Source organism: Scardinius erythrophthalmus (assembly GCF_964197995.2).
Source record: "Scardinius erythrophthalmus genome assembly, chromosome: 5".
Lineage (NCBI taxonomy): Eukaryota > Metazoa > Chordata > Actinopteri > Cypriniformes > Leuciscidae > Scardinius > Scardinius erythrophthalmus.
In genome coordinates, this window is record NC_138225.1 from 18,308,352 (window position 1) to 18,329,457 (window position 21,106).

At 37.5% G+C, this 21,106-nt stretch overlaps 1 protein-coding gene across 1 annotated transcript in view; it reads left to right on the forward strand.

Annotated features, from left to right (window-relative positions):
• The window catches only part of nsmfb (NMDA receptor synaptonuclear signaling and neuronal migration factor b), a 29,400-nt gene extending 9,917 nt beyond the window's left edge, over window positions 1-19,483 (forward strand). The window contains exons 5-14 of the mRNA XM_081364702.1: window positions 7,635-7,687; window positions 8,108-8,197; window positions 9,458-9,585; window positions 9,743-9,826; window positions 10,129-10,162; window positions 10,344-10,414; window positions 10,532-10,611; window positions 11,557-11,659; window positions 15,316-15,391; window positions 15,958-19,483. Of these exons, the coding sequence (XP_081220828.1) occupies window positions 7,635-7,687; window positions 8,108-8,197; window positions 9,458-9,585; window positions 9,743-9,826; window positions 10,129-10,162; window positions 10,344-10,414; window positions 10,532-10,611; window positions 11,557-11,659; window positions 15,316-15,391; window positions 15,958-16,055 (817 nt within the window). The 3' untranslated portion in view covers window positions 16,056-19,483. The remainder of the gene's footprint in view (window positions 1-7,634; window positions 7,688-8,107; window positions 8,198-9,457; window positions 9,586-9,742; window positions 9,827-10,128; window positions 10,163-10,343; window positions 10,415-10,531; window positions 10,612-11,556; window positions 11,660-15,315; window positions 15,392-15,957) is intronic.
• The last annotated feature ends 1,623 nt before the right edge of the window (window positions 19,484-21,106 follow it).

Here is a 21,106-nt window from a genome sequence, read left to right on the forward strand (position 1 = left end):
CACTGGCTGAGCCCCCCCACTGGGGTGCAGTCCATCTCCCTCCAGCCGACATGCATGTTGTCTCCCCCTCAACCTTACTCTGCTCTCCCACCCACTCCCTAAGTCGAATACTTAGCTATCTTATGTTCTCCTCTCACTTGTTCATTCCCTCCTTTTCCTGGTTTCTAATTAACACTTTCACTTAGAACCATTTCAGTTTGTGTGAAATGTTTGGCTGTAGAGCTGTCATTTTGTGATTTGACTATAATAGGTAGTGATAAAGCACTTGGTAATTCTTTCATGAGACCTGACCCAGTGTTTATATTTGAAAGACACTCTCTATTTACTGTGTACCTTACCTTTTTACTTTTCATGTGTTTTCTTGTGATGGTTAAAGCACTGTTCTCTCTTTTCTCTTTTGCTTCTCCTTGGCTCTAAAGAATATCGTGAGTATTCCTTTCTCATTAGCCCATTGTTTTCAAAAGTCAACACTCCGCTCCATCCCCACCCTCTGCTCCTCTGTGCTGCTGCCTCTCCTTGTCCTGTGTTAACTCTCACTCCACCAGCATTGGACAGAGTGTTTGAAGTTATGGAGGAACTCTGTCTCATACAGCACACATAATGCTCTTGATATGTCAATATCAGTTATCGCTTCTCACATTTCAGCTGTTGTGTAGGAGAAAGACCTTGTTTGTTGTACTACTATGGTGATGTGACCTTTGAACTTTTTAACCACTTTTTTGCCCATGTTTTAACCACAAATTAGTTACTGATGCTCTGTTCCAAAACCTAGAAAGCTGCCTTACTGTTCATTCCTAACATTCTAAACTCATAGGTGACTGATCTGGATAAAAGTGCATGAATCCAACTGCAGTATGTGGAGTAAAGTTGAACTCGACAAACTGGAACAGTTAGCCCAGTTTGTTTTTCTTGCCGTTTGTGGAGCCTGGGGTGTCTACAGAGACCGCGTTTTTTTACAGTGCATTCAGGGGACAGGCAGCTAGCGGATCGTGAGGAGATGTTTGCTGTATGTGACAAAAAATGTTTTGGCCAAAAAAACGTGCGACATCGCTTAGAGCACCTTCAAGGCAACCAATGCAACATGACACATAACCATTACATATAAAACAGTGTTTCATGTTAACATGCTGATGTTAAAGGCACACTATATAACTTTTGGCCATTTTGCTATCGGGATGATTCACCCTACTACGAGTTTGTTGCTACTATGATTTCGAAGCTGTTATATTAAGGTACAAATCTTGCATAGTGTGCCTTTAAGAGATATAACCAGTGTAGATGGAAAGGATCTCAATCTGACTGGCTGAAGACGTTACTGTAGCTATACCCCTTAATAGACACGGTACTTCATTGAAAATAAATTCCAGCACAGCGCTATAACAACCATAATGAAAATAGCCTTTACAATAGATAATGGTTTACAATGAACTCTGTTAGAGAGCTACATATGAAAATGGATCTGTTCAATAAAATACCTTACTCACCTGTTGAGTAATAAAAATGCCATCTCCGCATCACTTTTACAATATTTCAAATACCTCAATTCTCGCCATCTCCGAAAAGCCAAGTCAATGTTGATTCTTGTTTTATTACGAGTTCTGTCATGTTCTCTTTTTGCCAGCAGACTCTCCTCTGCTTCCCCGGAGGTTGAAGATTTAGCGTGCTCCATATCAAACTTTCTCGCTTGTTGTGTGACAACTAACCTATGCCACTTCCACACCATACCCTCATCAAAGTAGGAGGAGCAACTTTTCTCGATTTTACGGTTATGACGAGACACGCACAGGCGAGTGATGAATGTATGCAATTTAACACGAAAACCATCCCGCTAGATCTAAAATATATAAACGCTTATAATAGGCTTACCATAGTGAACAAGGGTAAGACAAAAACACATTTTGGAAAAGGGATTGATGATGTATTGATTTAAATTGTGTTGATTTAGAAAAAAAAAAAAGTTGCATAGTGTACTTTTAACAAAGTAGACTGTTGACTAGATTTTGGAACAAAGCTTGTATTTTGGCTATAATGGGTGGTATATATTTTAACAATTTTGAACAAATTGTGGACTGTCCCTGTTAGGAGCAATATGGTGATTGCTGCCATCACTGTTGAATATTGCATTCAAAATATACAAATACAGCCCAAGAATACCCCAGAAAAGTCACTCATCAAGATTTGCACGCAGCGTTTCAAGACCGACACCAATCTGTCAAGGCTCTGAAGGATTTCAGGATGCAGTCACTTAGATACATCCACATGCAATTAAATGCACACATGCACTGTCAGAAAGTAGCTTCTGGGCTGTCATTAACCTCATCTACTGGGGACAGGAGTTTGATTTAACATAAACTGTCAGTGATGATGGCTATATCTTCTGTCACCCTGTCAAAAACAATAGAAGCACGCTAGATATGATAACCACTCCCACAAAGATGTTACAGATTTCTGTGAATTGATCCTCTGTGCTGGTTGGTGACTGAGTGTCTGTTACACTTGACTTTGCTGTGGTCGTAGTGTTTGGTTCGTGAACGTACGTGTAGTCGTGTCCCTTTGACCTGTGGGTGGTGATCAGCTCCTGTTGTGGTTTGAACCTTTCTGTGGCCACTCTAGACTTTTTCCTTTGCACTTCTCCCTGTACACACACCCATAACACTGTGACCGGTCCCAGCAGGGCGTTCCGTGGAATTGCAGAGAGAAAAAGGAGGAAAAGAGAGCAAGAGGCCACCGCACTGATGGAGAGGTACTGTCTAATGCCCCTAATGTCCTGTGTCACAGCCCTTCCCAAAACACACACACACACACACATAGAGTAAGACAGCGGAGAGACAGTGTTTTGTGTTGTCCTGCATGTGTTACTTGTAGTATTATGGTGTGTATCGCCTCAGATCTTTAAAGTCCAAACTCTGATGCTGCATACTACACATGAAGAACTGTTTCCTCTTTTGCACACTTCCCTGTGGAGTTGTGATGCTAGGTTTACCAAGCAGAAAGCCAGCAGCAGTTTATTGATCTAAACCCAGGGAGTTCTGCAGAAGCCAGTTTCCACGTTAGAGTAAAAAATAAAACCAGTTATTGTGAGATGAAGTTTAAAATAAGAAATAAAATCACAATGGTTAGATATACACGACCATTCCGAATTTGAGTCGGTAAGATTTTTTGAAAGAATTTAATATTCAGCCAGGTTGCATTAAATTGATCAAAAATGACAGTAAATACTTTCTTTCAAATACATGCTGTTCTTTCAATTCATCAAAGAATCCTGGAAAATCCACAAAAATATTAAGCAGCACATCATTTTATTTTAAATTGTAATAATATTTCACAAATAGTACTATTTTACTGTATTTTTGATCAAATAAATGCACCCTTGGTGAGCATAAGAAAAACATTAGAAAAATCTTACTAATCCCAATGGTGGGGAGTTTCCATTGACTTGTATTGTTTTTATGCAGAGCTAGTGATATTTTCTATTTTCATTAGAACATTTTTTGATGTTCACTAAGCCATTTGCTGGTCCCCACAATATATGTGATTTCAGGTTTACTGCCCTTAAATAAACCACACACACACACACACACACGTGTCACACACACATAGACATACACAAACTCACGCACAAAGCACCTGGGTGGGGGTGTTTGTGTCTCTCTGTTTGGCTGCTTGGATCAATAGGTCAGTCGAAAAACCGAAGGTGCAGCATCTTGACTGTGTCAATTGATACAGCTGACAACTGAATACTTTCGGAGTTTCACTTATCAGTCTAGTGTCACGCTGGATACTAATGCCATGTGAATCCCAGCATGATGCAGAATTGCTAGAGAGAACTAATGTTTAGAGCAATGAAGGACAATGGAAAGGACAGATATGGTTTTCATCTTCCCAGCAAATGTGTAACAGAGTTCAGCTCCCCTTTTATTACACAGAAAAAAAGAGCAGACTGTGAATCTAGCTTTTAGTGTTTTCGTGGGTTAGATCCCATGACGCTGCTCAACAACATTACTGTAGATGCCTGTGACTGTGGGAAGGTTGCAGATAATTGGTTGCATCCATTAGGATTACAAAACAACTGCACATGAAAGGTTTAGTTCACTCAAAAATGAAAATTCTGCCATCATTTACTCACTTTTATGTCTTTCAAAACCCTTATGAGTGTCTTTCTTCCATCATACAGTTTTATAATAATAATAACTTGGTTCTTTGTTTCCATGCAATCACAATCAATGGTGACAAAATCCATTTATGCATTCATATGCATTTGATTTGTGTGCTGCATTCCAAGTCTTTTGAAACATTATTAATACAGTAGCTTTGTGTGATGGACAGACCAACATTTAAGCTGATTTATTAACTAATAATATTACTCTTCAGTGAGATGTTAACCTACTGTAACTGAATACTGTGTCAGTAAGTTGACTTCACAGTTGAATAAGACCAGTTAAATTAGTGAACACATCATTCTGCTTTGTGAACTGCATCAGCCGATTCAGTTGATCGATTTAATCACAAATCAGAATATCTACTTCTCTTGAACACATCAAAGAGAGGTAGAGTATGCCTTTTATCATTTTGAAGCTTGACAGCCCCAGTTCTCATTTTTTAGAACAATATGTTCTTCAAAAGCACTTTCTATGTTCCATAGAAGAAATAGTCATATGGGTTTGGAACAACATGAGGGTGAGTAAATCATGACAGCATTTTCATTTTCAGTGAACTATCCCATGAAGCTCATAGTATTTTTAATTGTGCTTGAGTTTCATCAGATAAAAAAAGTAGAACATGCTCTAAATCTTCTGGCACAGTTGTTTTATTTCAACTTTGAGCTGTTTCTGTTGTTCCCATTTTGAATGGCTGTGCTTTTTAAGAAATGTGTTATGTTATATTCTTAAATTATTCCTAAAAGCAATGGATATATATATATTTCTGTGAAGATCAACATGTCACATTCCGGCAATCCGACTGATCACTCTATTTTCAGCTCGCTCACAAATGAGGATTAAGATCGTTAGAGCGTCTAATTAAAAATGATTCTCATAGTTCTCTTGATACGCGCTTCTATTTTTGAAACTTGATGAAGATCTGCGCTCTTTCCCTGTCAGCTGGCACATTGACTTTGACAGCAGTTTTAGAAGGTTGTCAGCAAGACAGACATAAGGAGAAAAGCAGTTCTGACAGCTATATAGATGCACTGTCACCATGCTCTTTGTAGCCATCTCAAATATAACAGCAATATTAAAAAAAGCCCTTTTCTCTTTTGTAAAATGTTCATGTTGGTGAATTTGATTAGAGGCTCATAGTGGCACAAGTACAGTACATGCTGTAAAATTGTCCTCTGCTACGCATCACTCAATGTACTGTAAGAATATTAGTTTTCCCGCAGCATATTTTACTGGTTTAGGCCGCAGTGCTTCTTTCTAATATTGTGGTGTTGTGCAACTGCATCATGTCTGCAGAAAGAAAATGCTTACTCTACACCGTGGCCATTGGTTTTGATCCTGTTTTTTGTACAAGCTAAATTGCCTCATTATTTCATCCCTGGACCAGCTCTCCTTTATTTTAAAGGCTCCACTTTGAGTGTGTGAGCTGCTCTATTATTTGTTGGCAAATGAGGAAAGACCACCTACCTCTCCTCGGCTCACTCTACAATACTACACTACGGTGTAACCATGGTGACATGATGCATGGAGAACAAGTGTAGAGTGCAAACGAGAGGAGGAAGGCTGTCAGTTGAAGGAGTGAACTTGCTTTCATTCTCTGATGAGGCAGTTTGTAGTTGTTATTTTTTTGTGAGAGCGATTTTCTGGTTTGAAAGTCACCAGAACTCAGTAATGAAAACATAAAGCACAGTGACATTTTGAAATGTTTTTGCGCTATGGAGTTATTCATATTATTAGCAAGGTTTACTGCGCTAACACGTACCCACAGGTGAATTTAAGGCTGTGTCCGAAATCACATACTGTATAGTAGGTACTACATTTGGTTTGAAACTTACTTGTGACTGTTAAAAAAGTATGTTCTATATAGTATGAATGAAATTTCAGACATACTACATCCGCTGCCATGTTGTCACTGTCATGTGATTATGCCGTCATTTGTATTGCTTCACTGCCATTCACAAATCATATCCCGTGGCCTCATGGGATAGTAAAGTGTCCATCAGATGCGCGCTTTAGAATCTCGACGGTAGTAGGTCATCCGGGTGCTTTTCATCCACAATTTTATGAATATTATGAATTCGGACATACTACTCGGCTCACATACTGTGCCGACCATATAGTATGGAAGTAGGTAATTTATGTTTCACAGGCCAATACAGTGTTTATACTGACATCTATCTGCATGGATGTTACATCACACAAAATCAAATGTTTTGGGGTACCAATGCTGTTGTAAAAATACCTTATTTACCCTATTTTTTTTTTCACCCATAAAGTAGAGTATGTAGTATTTGACCTGGTATAGGCGACCTGTCTTATGTAGAATAAAACAGATTTTTCTTGGCCACTGACTTTACTAGAGTAATTTCTCTGGCTTAATTTCCTATTTATATTCACAATTTTAAACATACAGTATATTCAAAAGTAGTAAGACACTTAAGTGGAAAAAAATGCTCATTTAAGTTTGCACGTTTAAGTTTTTTATTATGTTAATTTGAAGTCACTATGAAACCAAGGGCAAATTCCAATCTGTGTTTTTGCAACCTCGAAGGGCACTTCGGAAGGGGAAGCCATTTGTAGGAGTGTTCCAAACGAAAGTTAACAACTGAATCCCTTAACGAAGACCCCTTCCACAAGTCCGTTAGTGAAGGGAACATGTAGTGGTCACGTCAAGGAAGTAATTTAATAATTTATATCATGTTCTGCTATTCGGAGTGAGTAGGGCATAGGGATGCTCTCTTCCGATTGAAATTTGCCCTGAAGTTGTGATCTTCACTATTGTGACGTATATCCGAGTGATACAGCTTCTCGATTGAGAAAAGATGTTGGATGGGACTTGATTTTGTCCATCGGGAATTGATTGGTTCATTGGATTGTTGTTGTTTGCTAATTGCTGCGATCTCATGTGAGTGACAGTTTGATGGAAAGAAGGAATTATTGTCCTGAAGAGTCAGAAAAGAGAGGGGGAGGGAAAGTTATTTTGATTAAAGAGGGCACATGTTCACAAAAAAAAAAAACGTGCACAGATAAATTATTTAGAATAAACACTGCAGTATTCCATCAAATATAAGAAATGTCCATTTAGATTTCTTGGTGACTTTAAGCTAAAAGATCAAACAGTGTGCTTAAATATCTGAAAATGACACGCAGATGAGTAAATGTGTTTCTGAAGCCTGAAGCAGTGTCAAACTGGGACAAACTGTTTATGTTTGCCTATTTTTTTTTTTTGCAGAGGAACAGCGAGGACTGGAGATTAGTTTGGAGTGCACTGAACTTGTTGTATAACTTCAAACACTCGTCCCTGTCCGTAATCTGCCATGCTAATGCTACCATGTATAAATGGATTGTTTGAAAGTGTGTTTAACATTTCCATTTTTGTCTCCTCTTACTCCATCTCCCATTCTTCTTGTGTTCTCCCCCTCTCATCTTATACCTTTTTCCAATCTACTGTGCTTCTGAAAATCCTTTCTATCCCAGAAACTTCCGGAAACATTTGAGGATGGTGGGCAGCAGGAAGGTGAAGACCCAGAGTGAGTTGTGTGTGCAAATTGTGTGTGATTTTTTTTCAATGCAAATATGTGAACATGCCATTGCTTGACAATAATTCATGGTGTCAGATGAATTATTTTCAGGGGTCACAGATGCTTCAAGCATCTGGTCAAAAGGATGAAACCGATGTTCTTGTCTGATATACAGCTGGCAATGTGACTTAGTTTCTGAATACCTCGCCTCTCTCTCATCAATAAGCGTTACAGTATACAGAGTGAAAATTGATTCTAATATTTAGATGTAGTAAGCCTAAAGCGGCTAAATCCTCAAACATGTCACTTCCCAACCTCAGACAAGAGCCCAGAGAGAGAGAGAGAGTGTGTGTGTGTGTGTGTGTGTGTGTGTGTGTGTGTGTTGAAGAGCAGTGTGTGTGACGCTTTCCTCCTCCGCTTCGTTATTAGCATTTGCTGATCGCAAAGCGAAGAGTTTCAGCCGCTCCTGGAGTGACCCCACACCCGTCAAGCCTGACTCTCTCCATGACTCCAGAGACAGTGAGTCCACACACACACAGAGAGACACACACGGCCATGGTGTATATTTTTCTGATTTCAGTACATGTACATTTTGGTCACCCACACAAAACATTCACATACAAATCTTATGATGCCTGTCAAGATCATGTCCCGGGCTTATTTAAACATAACTTTAAACATAACAATTACAAACAGCTTTTCTGTCTGATTTTTCTGTTCTTGCCAACTGAAGTGAATAGGAGTTGGACTGACTTGCCTTAAAATGAACGTTGATTAAAGCAAGTACAACAGCTACTATCATGTTTATATTTTTAAAAACACTAACGTTCAAAAGTTTGGGGTTGGTCATTTTTTTTTTATTTTATGTTTTTGACTCTCTTATCATGCTCACCAATACAATGCTACATTTATTTGATCAAAAATACAGTAAAACAGTAATATTGTGAAATATTATTATAATTTAAAGTAACGTTTTTCTATTTGAATACATTTTAAAATGGAGTTTATTCCTTTGGTGGCAAAGCTGTATTTTCAGCATCATTACTCCAGTCTTCAGTGTCACATGATCCTTCAGAAATCATTCTAATATGCTGATATGCTGCTTAAGAAACATTTCTTATCATCAATGTTGAAAACAATTGTGCTGCTTAATATTTTGGTGCAAACTGCGCTTTTTTTAGGATTCTTTGATGAATAGAAAGTTCAAAAGAGCAGCATTTATTTAAAATAGAAATCTTTTGTAACATTATAACTTTTGATCAATTTAATGAATCCTTGCTGAATAAAATATATATATATATTTTAAATCTTACTAACCCAAACTTTTGTAATACATTTTATTTATTACATTTACAGTAATAACAATGCCATTTAAAAAAAAAAATGTATTATGATAATGTGATTTTGGATAGCAGAATTTAATGTCTTTAAATTTAATGAAACTTTTTTAAAGAAAGCTTAAATAGACAAATGGACATGTTCTTTAAAGGCTTCATTTGATACATCGTGGTATTCATCACGTGCACACACACACACACACATCAGCATCTGTGAATGTGTAAAATGTCTGTTTACCACAGGTGTATTCTGCTGTCTATATGTGTGCTTTCTTTGTAAGTCCTTCTCCTCACAAACAAGCAGGAGAGGTCATGTTAGAACGGCCAACCTCTCAGACATGAACAACAGAATGCTTGTTGATAGAACCTGTCATCTCATTGGTCGTTTATGTGCTTGTGTTGTGTTGTGTTTCTGTGTATTTGCATATTTCCTTTTCCCCAGGTGGAGACCTCCAGGCGTCGTCTGGCAATCTGGATGAAGAAGACTGTGATGATGTCGACTGGGAGGAAGAGAGAGAGTCAGAAAGAGCAGCCTGCGAGGGCGATGACTTCATCCCACCCAAAATAATGGTACGTGCATCTCTCAGTCACCCTCATCCATTTTGACATGAGCCAACTGCCTTCTTATGAACTCATCATCAGTTTCTCATTTAATGTAGTGCAGCTTTTTGATCATCGATGGGCTCATTAATACGCATGTGTTTTATTCATCCTTGTTTTTGAACAGCTAATTTCATCAAAAGTACCAAAGGCCGAGTACGTTCCCGACATAATCCGCCGGGACGACCCCTCCATAATCCCCATTCTCTATGTGAGTATAGTTTAATGATGCAGTCATACACAGGATCAAAGAGAATACAATTTTTGATTATCAGTATAAAGCCCCTTGTGTTAAGCACCGCTAATGATGTCTGCCAGTCAGCTCTCACATCCAAGTTTTAGTAGTGCAAATCATCATTGTTCGAGATTGCAGATAACTGCTTTGTAATGCCAAGCTAGTGATTTAGCGCATATATTATGCTTAAGTTATGTTCAAATAAAAACGTGACGTAATATTTACCAACTGATAGTTTTTTTGTTGTTGTTCATGCTTGCCCTGTATTCTGCCTACAGGATCATGAACATGCCACCTTCGATGATATACTAGGTACGTGTTAATTGGCCAGACACGTGTTTTTTTTTGTATTTTTTTTTTTTTGTATTCCTAATGTTTACTCCTGCTGTTTGTTTACTATAAAAAAAGCTGGGCTGTAATTTCATATGATTCCCTTGCTGCCTCCCTCTCCACTTCTCTGCTATCTGTCTTCTCTCATCTCTCTTCTCTTCAGAGGAGATTGAAAAGAAACTCACCGCCTACAGAAAAGGCTGCAAAATCTGGAACATGCTCATCTTCTGTCAGGTTTGGAAAAAATATGTGTGCGATAATTTGCATATCTTGCTTTTTCACAAGTGTGCATGTGGAGTATTTATGTGCATGATATTTTCCACTGCGTAATTGGCTCTCTTTATTCTCCAGGGAGGTCCAGGTCATCTCTACCTACTGAAGAACAAAGTGGCCACATTTGCTAAAGTAGAGAAGGAGGAGGATATGATTCAGTGAGTTTACATTCACAAAACAGTTCTGTATCTTTTTTTTCTGTTTGTTATAGTGCTGCACAATTAATAAACAAACAAAAAAACTGAGATTACAATGGTGGCTCCCACAATGAATTCAGGGATGCAAAAATCTTCCCAGATTTACAAACCTGTTGTCAACATACTGTAAGCGAAACTTTAAGGTCTCTCTTCTGTATTTCCGCCAAAATAAAAGCTCTGTGGTTTAACGTAAATTAAGATGAATATTAGTATTGGTATATTTATTAGTATCAGAAGTAATGCACAGTATTTGATTACACTTTATTTCGTTAGTATTAGTATTATTATACTGTAGTAAACTGTTAGTTTAGGGTTAAGGTTAGTAGAATAAGTTGACATGTAGTTGCAAAGCTACTTATAGTCAGTAGAACATCTGTTGGGGGAGCATCAAAATAAAGTGATAGCAGATATTAAGCAGAAAGTGTACTAATACTCGAATGACTGGTAGCTGACATGTAGTTCCAAACAAAGTTACTTTTAGTTAGTAGAATGTATAAAGTGGACCATTGAAATGGTATAAAACAAATAAAATAAAAACTCAAATTCTTCACATCTTCATCACCTTTTTTACCCTTGATGAGTTTGCAAAAATGGTCTTTTGGTCCACCCCTGTGGCTTCAATTTTCTATTTACAGTTTATAACAAAACTAGAATACATTATAATCAACAAGCCACAAGATGGTGTAAATACAGGATATTATTAATTCAAAATTTGAATGATTGTTTTTCATGCTGCAAAGAGGACCTCTTTATTTACTGATAAATCATTCAAGATCACAGCTCAGTTTATTTTGTGTAGCTTACTTGAAGATGGCGTTCTGTTGTTGTTAATCAACTAATAAATGAATCAACTAATTAAAAACCATGTAGCCCTAATTTGTAATCATTCTGAGCTTTTGTGTGCAGGTTCTGGAAGAGACTTGGCAGATTCATGAGTTTATTAAATCCTGAGCCCAACCTCATCCACATTATGGGCTGCTATGTGCTCGGCAATGCTAATGGAGAAAAGGTAGATAATATCTACTCACCTCCCTGTGTGTTTTAACCACTGTTTCATTCCATAGGATTTTTGTCATAAAGACAAGACAGGAAATTATGAGTGAGAGATAGAGGGGAATGGGATGAATATTCAGTGTATAGATAGAAAGATTACGTTTATAGTCTGTATATCAGTCATACTCTTTATATTCATACTAATGTATGGGTTTTAGGACCCTTGCAGAGCTGACACGATTGCACAGCCTCATACTTCCATGTACTTTCATGCTGTGGTAGGTGTGTGTATGAGAAACAATGGAAGACAGGTTGGAGTGTGTTCAGGGTTAGGCCAGGGATATGATTGCAGGAGATCAGGGTGCCAGATTGACAAGCAACTGCTCTGTGACTGACAGATAGACAGTCTGTCACCCCTCCACCCTCGCACTTCTCTGCCTCATACTCACACACTCCAACATGCACACACACGCAGTCTCTCAGTGGCACATACTGACATGTCTGGCCACCACAGCTCACGACATATATTCAGTTATGCCAAGCTGGATATGGGCTTATAACGATAAACGCTTTCAGAAAAGTACTGTGGTGTAACCCACAGTCTCAGATGGTACTGAATGACTACCATGGTATTCACGTCAGTGGTATTATCATGCTAAATACAAACAAACCTGATCCAAGATGCATCCATAAATCGTTTGAGATCAGATTAAAATCTCGTTTTTGAAAAAAATGTTGGAAGTCTGAAGGGTCAGATCAGATTTTAAGTCTTTGTTATTCTGGACGCTGCGTGACTGTGAAATCATAAACAAATCACAGGAGTGTATACAAATGTGTCTGAATACATGCGTTTTGAATGGTGAAAGAGTGCGTATGCATATTTATGTGTACACTGATGAGTTTTGAACCATGGAGAGGTGTTGTGAGGCAAAATGTATATATTTTTTGTCCTATTTTTCCGTGTCTACATGCAAAGGATTCCCGCAAATCACACAGATCATTTTAAGCATAGTTAGTGCTTTGCAACACCATTATGCTGAGGGTTGACAACGCCATGGTGCACCTGTATGACAGACACTTGGTAAACAAATTTGGACGCAGTCTTCTGATTGAAGTACACAGAGTCCCTGATTGAAGTACACACATAACCATGCACGAATATTTCTGCCACATGAGCATTTCATCCAGTCGGTTTTTGAAGCAGGTCTACAGAGAGAATATAACTGAAGTAAAGAAAAAAAAAACATGAAGGCTTTTTCGCTGCATTTAGCAATTTTTCCCCATGGCCCCTGCTCCTTCTGAAGGGGAAAGAAAGAGCTTCAGTGAACTTGCTATATATAGATTCTGACCAGGTGCAGCAGCAGAAAGCAACCCAACAGCTTTATGCTTTCTCTCTGTTTTTAAAGGAATAGTTCCGCACCGTCATCGGTTTCTCACCCTCTTGTTATTCCTGACCTGTATGAAATTTTATTGTTGTACACATTTCTCTTTTCCATGCAATTACAATTAATCAAAAAGACACAAAAGCACCGTAAAAGTGTCATATAAGTAGGCCTTACGACTTTTGAGTCAATGATCATTAAGTCAATGAATTGAGAACCAGATCAGTCCGATCCATGAACAAATCATTCAGACTCGTTTTATGAACCGTATCAAATTAATCTTAGAGATCCACTTCTATAGAGTGATTTGCTCACAAATCAGACATCTAATATGTCCATCACATAACTCTGAAATATCACGCACAAGGCATATGGATTGTTTTTTAAATATATTTTGTTGCTTTTGTGTCCCTTTTGAACCTACTGTAGGAAGCTCCCATTTGTTCTAATTGTATGGCAAATAGCAACCAGTATGTTCTTAAAAATGTCTGCTTTTGTGATTCACAGAAGAAAGTCATACGGGTTTGGAAAAGCATGATGATGAGACAATTTTCTTTTTTGGGTGAACTGTGCCTTTAAACTCCTGCCTTTGTGCTTTTGTTGTAGTGTAAAATCAGATAACGGTTATACACTGTCTCTGTGATTTGTTTTTCTATTAGCCGTGTCAAGGCAGCAGCAGCTGGCCATATATCTTGTGTGTTCAATACCAGGCAGAAAGCTAAGAAGGTTGCAAAGACTGCCTGAGCATATGTAATGTTATACTGAATAAAGGGAAGGGAGTAGTTTGCTCAGCATCATTATAACCATTAGCTTTGAGACAGTTCCCCATGTGTGCCGTTCTTTCTGTTGCTAATTTGATTTGAGCTACTAATATTGCTTTTAATGATTAGAAGTCATATTTGTATATCCTGATGAAAGGGGATTTTTTAATGCGAGCACTTTGGTTTACAAATGGCCTGGCCTTCACTACAATGGAAAGAGATTGATTATCTGAGCCTGGATTTATCAGGCTTTCTGTGGCTTTCATGATCGATTTTAGAGAGGTGAAGAATAGCTCTCAGAAAAAATGTCCAGATGAGAGATTATACTGACAGCATCCAGAGAAACAGAAGTCAAAGGATTGGGAGGAGAATAGCGGGAGGCGATTAATGCACTCTGACAGGCTTTGTCCCGATATGAAGGATTCTCATTGACACTACCAGACCCCCGCCAGCGGAGGTCGATCACAGCATGGCAGAACACACAGTTCAACACTCCACCAGTTGCCCTGTCCAGCTAACTCTAGTTTATGATGCACACACATCGCTGAATGGCTCCTATTAGCAGCGTGTGCAGTCAGATTATCAAATCGACCAGAGAGAAGGTTTGGATTAAGTTTTTGGTTAGCTTTTAGTAGTTACAGACTTATATAGCACTTATAGAATGATATTTGGACATTTGAAATGTACAGACAGCCTAATTTTTTGAGTACACAACTAATAAAAGTACACAACTAATATTAATAGTAATAGTAATAATATAAAGTATTATTTTAATAAAAATGTATATTATTTGAATGCTTTACTGCTTCATTATTATTGTTATTAGTATTATTATTATTATTGAATACTTGCTATTGTTGTTGTTGTTGTTGTTAGATAAATATTTTAAGCCAAAAATAATGTATTATATTATGAATCAGTAAATAAGTAATAGTAATAATAAAATGAAGCATAAAGTTTTATTAATAATAAAATATGTTTTATTAAAATAACACTATTATTATTATTATTGGAAACTTGTTATTTTTATGGTATATATATATATATATATATATATACCAAGTCAATATTAATAATAATTGCTATTATTATTAATTACTAATTATAATTTGTATTCAATATTGTGTGTATAGAACAACAATAACAAGTATTCAATAATGCATATTAAATATACACACTACATAATATACTAAATTGTTGTTAGTATATAAAGTAATTAAATAACAATTTTGTGTATATCTCATTTTGCGTTCATTAAATTATATATGTATATATATATATATATGTATATGTATGTATATGTGTATATGTATATGTATATATATCATTTTTTAATCTGCATTTTATTGTAATCAACCTCCCTGCTCTCTGAATATTGATATTAGCATTGATCATTGAAAAATATATCTGTAATATCCGTTTTTAGTCTTTATTTGGAATTTTGGGAGTAATATCGAAGGTCTTTTGACAATATGAAGATTTAACAACTGTGAAAATTGAAAAGTAACAGCAAGTTTTCTCATCCTCAGCTTTTTCAAAACCTCAAGAGATTGATGAAACCTCATGCCATTGAGTTTAAGTCTCCTCTGGAGCTGTCAGCTCAGGGTGAGTGTACTACACACACGACAGAGATGACCACTCAAATATTCTGACACGCATGCAGTAAACAAACTACAAAACATGCATTTAAATAAATAATTTAATAATGTCAATTATATCTATATATCTGGCTATGGTGGTCTGTCAAATAAACACTTGCATGGCAGATCACACACACAGTATGGAGAGTTCTATGTGCCACGTGAACTCTGACCCCAACTCTCATCAGTGCCACCGCTATTCATTTGACAGTAATTATTCTCCAATTAAAACCTCATTATCTTCTCCCACTGTTCCTGTCTCTTCACTGGACTCAGGAGGCCCACTTGCTCCCCTCCCTCCTCTTCTGTCTCCTTTTTGTCCCCTATGGACTCTACACAGTTTGATTTGCACTGTTGAGGATAATTACCAGTGTTTTAAATAGAGAACAGTATTTAAAACACCCACAAATGCCTATAAAGGCTTCCTAATGTAGATCTATTTTACACAGCGGATGTGTGACGTGCTCTCTGTGATTTGATGGTCTGATATTTTAAGGAGAGCTAAAAACGTTGTGCTCTCTCCACTCTTAGGTAAGGAGATGATCGAAATGTACTTCGACTTCCGCCTCTACCGCTTGTGGAAGAGCCGCCAGCACTCCAAACTTCTCGACTATGATGACCTTCTGTGACATTGTGTCGTTGGTTTAAACAGCCCAAGAGGCAGGTAGCTTACTTTAGAGCCCACGCGGCAACGTTCCCTCCCGAGAGAGAGAGCCTGGGCGGAAAAGCCCTGAGGTGGAGGAGGAAGATGAGGTTGAGGATGAGGATGGATGACATTGAGAAGATGTTTGAATTCTCTGCCCTCGGATGTAACGAGAGGGGAAGCAGCCATTACTGTTACTGTAGGTGCTGTGTGTTCACCCCATCTATTTGAGCTTTCAGCCTGACAGAGAAACATTCGCTAGATATCAGCAGGTCTTAACTTTTAGCCTGTGTGAGGTCTAGAAAATAATGTTCATTTTCTTTGAGAATTGAGGAAGCTGTGATAACACGGAAAAATAAGAACAGATTTGTTTTTTTAGTATTTTTGAGTAGCTGTTTTTGTGGTGAACTAGCAGGGACAATGAAACAAGGCCATTTACTAAACAGGTTCTAATGTTATTCACTATCTACAGGTGCAGGAGAAACTGGAACTACATTACTGTTGTATGTACATATTCACTCTAACTTAAAATAACTACTGTACTTTATCTTTCAGCATAATATTGCACTGTTTTAGTTGTTAAAGTATGGTGTGTTTTTTGTTTTGTTTAAGATTCACGAGGGAATATTACTCAGGTTTCATTCGTTTAACTGACCTCCCTCTGTACTGTACCATCTTTAGAGAGAGAAGAGACAAAAGAGAAACTTTAATTCAATATGAAGCTGTTCAGTCCAAAGGATTGAGCTACATGAGTGGGGTTGAAATAACACTTGAAATCTGTATCAGGGGTTTTGTGTGTGTTTAGACATTTTAGATTTCTATAGACTTACAGATTTATCGTCTAAAATTCCATAAAATTACACGCTGTATGCGTAACATTAAGGCATGTGTAGAAGCAGCTCATTTTAGATCGGCAGATTTTGTCTTTTAGCTTCAACGTTTTTCAAAATTTTCTAGCATCTTAAGAAAACTTTGAATAAGATTTTGAAATGTATTCAATTTGAACCTATAGACAACGTTAGACACTTCGCGAGTTTACGCTTGAATCGTGTCATATTCGTGTATTTCTCTGTCTCTTTGTTTGTCATAGTCGTCTGTATGTATTTGACGTGATGTCACGCTCTGTTATGTGGTGTTTTCTTTGTAGGTGAACGATAACTTATTTCTGATAAGTCAAAGTGCAATTGTATCTGCAGTATTTCTCTTTTCAATAGTAAGTGGTTCTGAATGTTCCATTTTTTTCATAGTATACAGGATAGTACATTTAGCCTTTAAAGTGGTTCTCTGTGGAGAAAAATGTTCTCGAATCGCCGTAGTTGGTGCGTGGGTGTGTTTTGGATGCACCAAACAGATAAATTGGTAGATAGTTGTAATCTTCAATCATCACGAGTGGATGTTCAAGTGCAAAACAGCAGCAGCTGTTGCAATTGACAGTCCAAAGCATTTCATCGAAAGCTGCCAGATAGAAAAACTGCAATGTGGTTAGTCTTACTGGTGTAATAATGTGAAGATGAGAACGGATTGCAATATCCAATGGAAGCCAGCAGAAAAAGCATCCCTGGTATCGCTATATTTAGAGCATCAAGCCGTGGAGGGTATATGTGCAGAATTACACGTTTATCTATGTCTGTGTTTGTGAGTGAAGTGAGTTTTAGCTTTATCTGTTTTTCCTTGTTGATCTATCACATCTCTTTTCATCTCTGACCACTTGCGCAGACGCCCCGAAAATCAAATAAAGCACAAAATCTGTGTATCTGTAGGGCCATCGGGGGAACGGAGTGTGTTTGGATTAGATCAAATCAAAACAGCCCAACCGCTTCTTTACGGAGGATATGTTTAGATAAATGCATGTCTTGATGGCTTTGATTTTTGGTTTCCCTGTACTGTTTCTACCAAAGTCATTGTATGCTAAAATATATATATGATCTGTGGGTGTAATAGAACATAGCATTTGATTTCTTGTGTGTTGACACTGATTGAGCCAATGGCACATGAGAACCGCAAGGTATCCGCAAGAGCTCTGAGGATCATGGAGCCATTTGGATTGGCTGAAAGGTGACGTGTGAAGACCTCCTTACTCTTGCAATAAGTGTTTGCCATATGGCTTTGTGTTGATCCCACGTTAGGTGGGATTTAGGAATTGAAAGGAGAGTTTGGTGGAAGAACACGTTTTAAAACATGCATGTGTCTCATTCCAAATAAATCCACCGTTGCGCAATCTATTTTCTGTAGCAATAGACATTGTAACATGAGCTGTATTGTTTCTAGGACAGGCTATGCTGCTTCTAGGACACTGTTGTCTAAATATATGTTGGATGCTATTTATGTTTCTAACGGCATCCGTTAAAATTTTTACCACAGCCACTTGCTTTGCAACGTAATGGAGAAAGACATATAGGGTGTTATTGAGCTCTGGGCAATAATATTCAAAGGCTTCAGGCAGTTTTCCTCTAACTGTACAAATTATTCATGATTCCGACGTGTAAAGCAATTAAACGAAATGGTTGGTCGTGATGCTAATTGAAACATTAATACCGTAATTGGTAAACATTAAACTCGATGAGGCACTAAGATACATTATGTTTTAAGAAAACACAATATTATTGTTAGTTCCCTTTGGACTTTGTGGAGCAAAGCCTGTATGCTTGATATGTTGAGATTTAAAGAGAATTTGTTCAAATGGTTCTGGTGTGGATTTGATGTGCTACCCGCTTGGGGAAGAGAAAATGCCTCCAAGAGCCTGATTTTGACCTAATAAATGAAGAATATTAGATAACACTTAATTTTACAGTGTCTCAGTTACACAGTTTACATGTAGTTACTAACAACAGTAAATAATGCATAGTTACATGCAACTAACCCTAAACCCAATCCATACTTATATAGTAAGCACATATTGTTTATTAATATTACTCAGTACTTAATTGTATAATTACACTGTAACAGGGCACCTTAAAATAACGTGTAACTGAATTTTACATCAATTTCTTTTTTTAAATGTCTGGACTGTTACACTGCTTCAAATGTAACTTTTTTTCAGCTCTTAAAAGCAGAATATTTGAGTTTATATTCTTCTTGTACTGTGTCTGTTGTCTTGCTGTTTGATATGGAGTAGTTGATTAGATTAAATGCTGAATGACTGACAACATCATGATTGCATCGTCAGATTCTTTGGCTCATGGGGTATTTTAAGAGAAATACTGTTTTTGTTTTTTGTTTTTTTGGGGTAGTCTTACAATGTCTCTTATTTTCTGCAAGGCCTTATTGGTAAAACTAATCACTTTAAAGCGTTGTCAGTAGCAATGATAATACTTTTAATATAGCCTGTATTACAATATCTAAAAGTATTTGAGGAGTGCTGAAAGTAAACATGTATGGTTTTCTTAGTCTGGCTACATTGCCAAATACAGCATACTATATAATAGTGTTTAGTTCAGATAAATGGTCAATATTTCTTAAGCAAATTAGCTCATCTTGTCATTTTGCTACTTTAAATGACCGAGCTTAAGCTCATAGTTTCTATCTCTTTAGCTCAGTGTTCACAGTGTTTAACATGAGACGTTGTATTCAGGAAGGTAGTTTGCTCTAAAACTGTTTGTTTTGCCTTGTACAACCTCTTCACAGCAGTGAACACTGGAAATGTTTCTTAATCTGTTTGACAGTAAAATGTGCCCAGTTTTAAGTGGAATTTTGCCTCGAGTCTTCTTTCATCAATTCAAGTTACCTTCTTATATAGTGCTTTATACAATACAGATTGCTTCATTGCAGCTTCACAAAAATAAACCGAGAAATAACAGAATCAGTGATTCGGCTCAAGTCAGTTCAGTGTTGATTCAGTTCAGTTCGATAGCTGTGTTTTCAAGTGCATTATTGTAAAAAGAGTTCAATTAAACCACAAGTAGTTCTAAGGAAATCGTGTCATTTATTCAACTCAATTCAGTTCATTGTTGATTCAGTTCAGTTCAATAACAGTGCCAATGTTGCGAAATTAATCTATTAAGAAACAAATTCGATTCAGCTATTAAGCAGCTCTGCAAAAGACAAGTGTCATCATCCAGCTCAGTTCAGTTCAAGTTAATGTCAAATCAGTAACATTACTAAATATTAAGTCTTTTAAACCCCAGCTAAGCCAGCCAAAGGCGACAGAAAGAAGCCCAAACCGAAATGGAGAAAAAAACCTTTCATCACCTCAAACCCGATTTATCTTTCTAAATAAACACAAGTGACCAGCCATATCCAGGAGAAAACCAGACAGAAAAAAATGGGTGACATTTGCTTAGATTTGCCATTGATTTCTCAGTCTAGCTGATAATCTCCAAATGCTGTTTATGCTGTACACCATCCCCATTCACACATCCCGCCACCCTATACGAGCGGATTGGAGAATGGATGGATAGACCCGTACGCACTTGCTTACACAATCAAACACAACACTCCGATTGTTAGCAGCCTGGGCTGGCAGTGAGTAGTCCAGGGGGATCGTGGTTCTTTTCTCGTCAGCTAAAAGATCTGGTGTAAGAGTGTGTGTAATAGAAAAACAACTGTGGAGAGATTCCCTGTGGTTCAGAACAGAGAGCCTGACACAAAGCCGCCGGGAAAGGTTGCCATGTGCTTAGATACAGGACAAACCGTTGGACAGCATGAACTAACCTAGAACAACCTCCCTCTGTCTCTTTCTTTTTCTCTTTCACTCTTTTTTTTTTTTTCAGTTTCTTGTTTCCTATAGTGACCCGAAGATCAGTGTATAGGCCACTCTGACCCATCTCTTGACATTCTCACAGATTGCATTGTTTAATTGGTGCTGGAGTTCTCGAGAGACTTTTGGTTCATTAAAAATAATGAGTCAGACAAGCTCATCAGCACCACAAAAGCTTTATGTAATTCAGTTCGAAAATATAAACAGAAATGTAATTAAAAACATTATCAACAACATGTAAAAAGCAATGGCCTTACAAAAAGAAAGGGAGAGAGAGAGAGAATGATCACCGTTTTTTGCTGGTCAAGCATTTTGATTCTGTGTGAGAGCATGGAGAAAGA